The sequence below is a fragment of the Octodon degus genome, unplaced genomic scaffold, assembly GCF_000260255.1.
Source record: "Octodon degus isolate 3935 unplaced genomic scaffold, OctDeg1.0 scaffold00125, whole genome shotgun sequence".
Classification (NCBI taxonomy): domain Eukaryota; kingdom Metazoa; phylum Chordata; class Mammalia; order Rodentia; family Octodontidae; genus Octodon; species Octodon degus.
Window position 1 is genome coordinate 6,327,735 of NW_004524701.1, and position 5,792 is coordinate 6,333,526.

General features: G+C 34.1%; 1 protein-coding gene across 1 annotated transcript in view; it reads right to left on the reverse strand.

Annotated features, from left to right (window-relative positions):
• Positions 1 to 2,475: 2,475 nt before the first annotated feature.
• Positions 2,476 to 5,792, reverse strand: part of Stpg2 (sperm tail PG-rich repeat containing 2) — an 809,484-nt gene continuing 806,167 nt past the window's right edge. The window contains 1 exon segment of the mRNA XM_023700602.1: positions 2,476 to 2,585. Coding sequence (XP_023556370.1) covers position 2,585 — 1 coding nt within the window. The 3' untranslated portion in view covers positions 2,476 to 2,584.

The window sequence follows — 5,792 nt, forward strand, 5'->3', positions numbered from 1 at the left end:
TTTCAAACAATAATGCTTTATATGCCATGTGAAAACATTGTATTCCACATTTTCACTTCAGATTGCAAGAAGTTTTTATTATTTTAGTATGACAATATAATACATGTTTTTCAACTAATTCTGGTATAGAAAATGTTTAAATAACTTAGGACTCTTGATATGAAAATTTTCCTGTTGAATAATTTAAAAATTGCTTTGATTGTTGACTGGCAACTCTCTCATATTCAGAATTTTGTTTTTCCTCATGTTATATATTACCACATTTCCCCAAAATAAGAGCTGACCAGAAGAAAAACCTGAGCTGGTCATAACCATGGTGGTAAGCAGCATCACCTATAAGGTCAAGGAATAGAATTAAGGAAGAAGATGATCAAAGCATTTGATTATGTTTTAATTTTTTTTAAGAACAGATGAAGAGTTACCACATATGTACTATATATCATGTGCTGTTTATTTCTGATTTTTTTTGTAAAATGAACTTTATTATACATGTTTCATAAACACAAAAAGGTAACTTCTGGAAACCTCTTGCAAAGATGACAGAACCTTGGACATCACACAGAGCTTAACTGTACCATGCAGGTGGAAAATACAGGTTTCAGTGTCCCCTCCCAGCGAACAAGTCCTCTAAACTAGATTAGAAGTGCAAACTAATACAGATTGAAATGTCAAGGAAGTTGGTGTGTTTGTGGAGTAATTTGATATCTCAACAGTTATATTTTATAGCGATAGAACAACAACAACAAAACTAGATGATCAATTTACCTGAGATTCCACAGCTCAGACTGAGCTTGGGGTGTCTTTTCTGTAACCCAGCCATTCTGGAGTGTTTTCTCAATTCAGTTCAATTTATCCAGTGTGATTAGAGAGCAAGTATTCATCACCATTTGTTGTGAGTTTTATTGCTACAAATTTTCATGATTAATTTTAGATATATTAATGGAAATATTTTGGGATATATAAAGAGTTAAAAATTGTGAACAGGGGCCAGTGAGATAGCTCAGTGGCATAAGCGTCTGCCTGGCAAGTGTAAGGTCCCAAGTTCTATCCCCAGTAGTGGAAAGAAAGAAAGAGAAAGAAAAAAAAGAGAAAGAAAGAAAGAAAGAAGAAAGAAAGAAAGAAAGAAAGAAAGAAAGAAGAAAGAAAATCATGAACATCAAAAGAAGAATTAAATTAAAAATGAAAATGGTTTATTCACAAATTGTCAGAGAAATGGGAGTCAAAACCATAAAAGACATCATGTCACCCAAAATAGAACGTCTATCATTAAAAAATGTGGAGAAAGAGGAACACATAAATGTTTGTTGGAAATTAAATTCATGTAACCATTAAGAAAAATATGTGGATTTTCCTCAAAAAAGTAAAAACAGAACTACCATATGGTCCATCTATTCCACTATACAGTATATGTCCAAAGAAGGTGAAAGCACTATGCTAAAAGCATGCCTGCACCCCCATCCATATTGAAGTGGCTAAAGCATAGATTAATCCAACTGCACATCAGTGGATGAGTAGATGAAGTAAGTGTATTACAACATATGTACATTGTAGAATATTATTCAGTCATAAAAATGAAATTATGTCATTTAACCAATATGAATGAAACTAGAGGTCATTCTGTGAAGTGAAATAAGCTAGGCAAAGAAAGCTAAATATCATATGCTCTCACTCATCTATGTAAACAAACAAATGAACCTCATAAAAGAAAAATTTGCAATCACTAAAAACTGAAAAAGTTCAGCAAGCAGCACCAAAAGTTATTTAGGAGAAACTGTTTCTGATTTCTCTACAGCTCAGTGGAGTAGCTATGTATTAAAATAATCTATGATATATTTCAAAATATCCAGAAAAGACTGAGATTCCTAATACATAAAACTTATTAATGTGTAAAGAGATGGAAATATTTTGAATTCTGATTTAATTATTAAACATTACAATGTAGCAAATTACTAGGTCTCATAGATATACAGATATAATTAAGAAAATATACCAGTTTCCTCCACATAGGTAGACTATTGCAGAGAATTATTATGTTTCTACCATTTAATCACTTTTCCTTTGTTCTATTTGCATATAAAATTCACATGAAGTAAAACATATTGAATATTCCTTTTATGATTTTCATTCTCTACTTTTAGAAGTTCAGAGAAATAAATCACAAGAAAACAAGTCAAGTAGGTAACACACACACACACACACACACACATAATATCATTTACTTCATTTCAGCATGCCTAGTATTTGGAAAGTAATAGCATTCTCTGGTTAGAAAATGAGACTGTAAAGTAAAAAAGAAAGGTTTTTCATAAGATGTCTTTATTGAACATTATGTTTTATATGGAAGCATCAGTTTTACGTTTAGAAAGAATGCTATGAATACATATAATGCTTTTGTAATAGGAAAAAGTCAGGGGAAAGAAGAATTCAATGTCTTATAAGAACAGATTTTCCTATCTCTAGAGGTTAGAAGAGCAATTATGTTCCTCTGAGCAGCTGATGGAGGACATCATCAACCTGGAAGCACTTCTCCCTGAGAGGCCTGTCAGCCTACCTTTATATTAATAGATATTACCACTGGGATGCATCTGTGGGGAGAGAAAAGCGATTTCAGTAAGTGGTATCTCTATTATACTTTTTCATCTAAGCCAAAATAATCTTTCAGATCACCCTTCTAGTTAAATCTCCTTAACTAAAAATAAAAAAGCATGAAAATTTTACAAAATGTTTCTTTTTGCTAAATAAATTATGCTCATGTAGTTCATAATTAATCATGACCCTGACTTTTGGATTGTCCCAGTGACACTTATGATTAGTAGTGCAGATGAAGGCCTACCACACACCTGCAATCGCGTCACACGCCATCTGTGTAGTAGAATGCCCGGCAAGATGAAGCTTTATTGATAGACTTGAAATCAAATCAAGACAAAATGAGAATTCAAGCTTCCACAATACAGCTTACACTGATTTCATCACTGATGAATATTTTGGTAATAAAGCTCTTTCATAAAAAAATTAGTCCTAAGCATATTTGGAACAAATAAGAGTCTCTATTCAATTTTATATTAGGATACATTTCAATTTTTTTCACTAAGTTTCATGTATGTGAGACTACACGTGACAAAATTAGTTTATTGTGATTTCTTCTATCACCAGGAAGAGTTGCATAAAACATGACTAGACACAATACAATCTTCTAAGTCCACAGAATTTGTTTTAGTGATATTGATCTTGCCACATTCTTTTATTGTCTGGCTTGTTGCCTGCATCCAATCATGAGTGAGCTGACTACAGCTTTTAAAGCATTCTCACTTTTCTTTAGACTTAGTACAGTAGCTCAGCCAGACATTAAACTTCTAACTGTGGAATAAAACTGTTTGCCATAAAGCTTAAAGGCAGGAGCCTTTGAATGATATGTATATTTACTGAAACAGATAATAATGCTTAATGCAAGTACAGTGGTTGTGACATGACTGTGATGAACAGGAAAGATTGCGCCGAGTCTTTTGCACTGGTGTGATGGTGAAGCTCAGCCTGCCTTTTCCTAAGCTGCCTTTCTCACAGTCTAGAGCAGCGGTGGCCAGCCTTGCAGATATGAGTGCCAACCCGCAACCTAAAACTAGCTTACTTATTGCCAAGTTTCAGTGCTACAATTAAACTTGAATATTAAGGGTTTAGTTTAGAAAAGAGCAAGTGATGTATTAATTTCTTTGAAAAATGCAGTAACAAAGATTTCAGTGATGCAGATAGCTTTCTAGCTAAAAGTTTGCACTTTGCATGTTTTGGCACAGTTAATGTGTCTTTTCCTGCTTTGTGCATCTTATAAGTTCTCAAAGCTGGAGCAACTTTACTTGTGGGCTGATAAAGGGGGCTCTGTGCCTGCTACCACCCATGCATAGGATGGCCAGCACTATGTAGAATGTAGATAAACTGACAGGAACTTGAAAGCATCTTCAAAGCAACTTTTTTCAAATAGCACAATAGAAAAGCACCTAAATAAACACCTAAGGGTAACGTTCTTCTAGATTATCACATGACAATAATTTAGTGCATAAAGGCAGCAGATCTGCAAGAAAGTTTAATAAATGGAATATAAAGAATGTGTAGTAGTTTTGGAAGGTCAATGAGCAAATGATGATGTATCAGGATACACTGTATCCTGAAGACAATCTTTTCTCTTTCTTTCTTTCTTTCTTTCTTTCTTTCTTTCTTTCTTTCTTTCTTTCTTTCTTCTTTTTTTTTGTTTTTAGGACAGGATCTACATGGCCTACAGGGTCTCACTGTGTAGATCGGACTCGTAATGATCCTCCTGTTTACAGCCTCCCAAATGTTGGGATTACAGGCGTATGCCAGCATGCCCAGTCTCAATTGCCAACTCAGTGCAACATTGGGGTGGGTCTGGCACAGCAGGTCTGGGGCTCAAACTCCTGGCCCCTAATCCTATGTGCAGGTGCTTTAATCTGCTGAGCTACTTGGCTGGCCCATCTTTTTCATTTATTAATGCTCATTAAAGATACAGTGATATTGAAATTATTTCAAAGATAAAATGAAAGAGCTTGACAAGTTGTGGTAAAAAGACCATTTCAAATATGTCAGAATTTATTGTAGGCTGTGTCACTGAGAAAAATTAGATTGTATCTCTGTCTAGATCTATCTAAATTAATCAGGGACTCCAGAAATGATGAGGTCTTCAGGGCTCAGGAAACTGGAGAAAAGACAAGGAGAAAGCAGCACTAGGGAAGCCTTACATCCCTAGTGAGGACCCCTTGCATTCCAAACTAGTACAGGTCCAGACACTTAAAAAGACAGCCATAACATGGACAGACAGCGAGGCTGACATTTTGTCATTCTCAAGGTGGAAAGAACTGGAACTTGTAGTTTAAGTCCAAGAAAGCAAGAGTTGAGAAGATCAGTTCTCAAAGAGAAGGGAACATCATGCAAAGATCATAACAAGATGTCTTTTTTTTTCTCAATAATTGGTACTTTTTTTTTACTGTAGGGTGAAGGGGCTAAAAATAACTTTTAAGGTCTGGACAGTTGGACAAAGTGTTCTGTAGTTTCACAGAGTGAAAAAAGAAGTCCTGAAGGAAGAACTCTTTGAGTATCATTGCTTTCCTCAACAGAAACAAGAAGGCCCATCCAAGAAACACAGGCAAAGGCAGTCACAAAGCTCTGAAAGAGAGAAAACCAGCTCTCTGCTGGAATAATGCCATACTGGGAGAGTGGGCTTCCCCATAGCGAAAGTACCTGAGAAAGCAAATGGATATCTTGTCTACAGGAAGGTAATATGATATGAGAATCAAATTACCCCTCTAACTTTTTGTTAGCAATATACAATATTTATTCAAACTTATTATGCATTCAAGATATAGAATAAAAGAATAATAAATTAAGATAATGAACAGACAATATAAGCAGATCCAACAGTAAATCAGGGTTGAAATTATCTACTATGTGCTTTAAATTATGAAGACTAAAATGCTAATAAGACAGAACTGCTGAAAAGATTGAAAATCATGACATATAACTGGAATTTTTACATTATAAACAGAACTTATAGAATTGAAAGTATAATAATGTAAGAATATAATAGATGGGTTGATTTTCAGGATAGATGTTTGAAAAAAGGATTAGTGAGCTAGAAGCTACTGTTAGGAAATATGTAGACTGAAATACAAAGAGAAAAAAGGATCCATAATCTATTTTTAAAAACCCTATGATATAATTAGAAAGAATATAAATATTTAATACTTATACCGTATTTTCTTTCTTTCTTTTTTCTTTCTTTTTTTTTT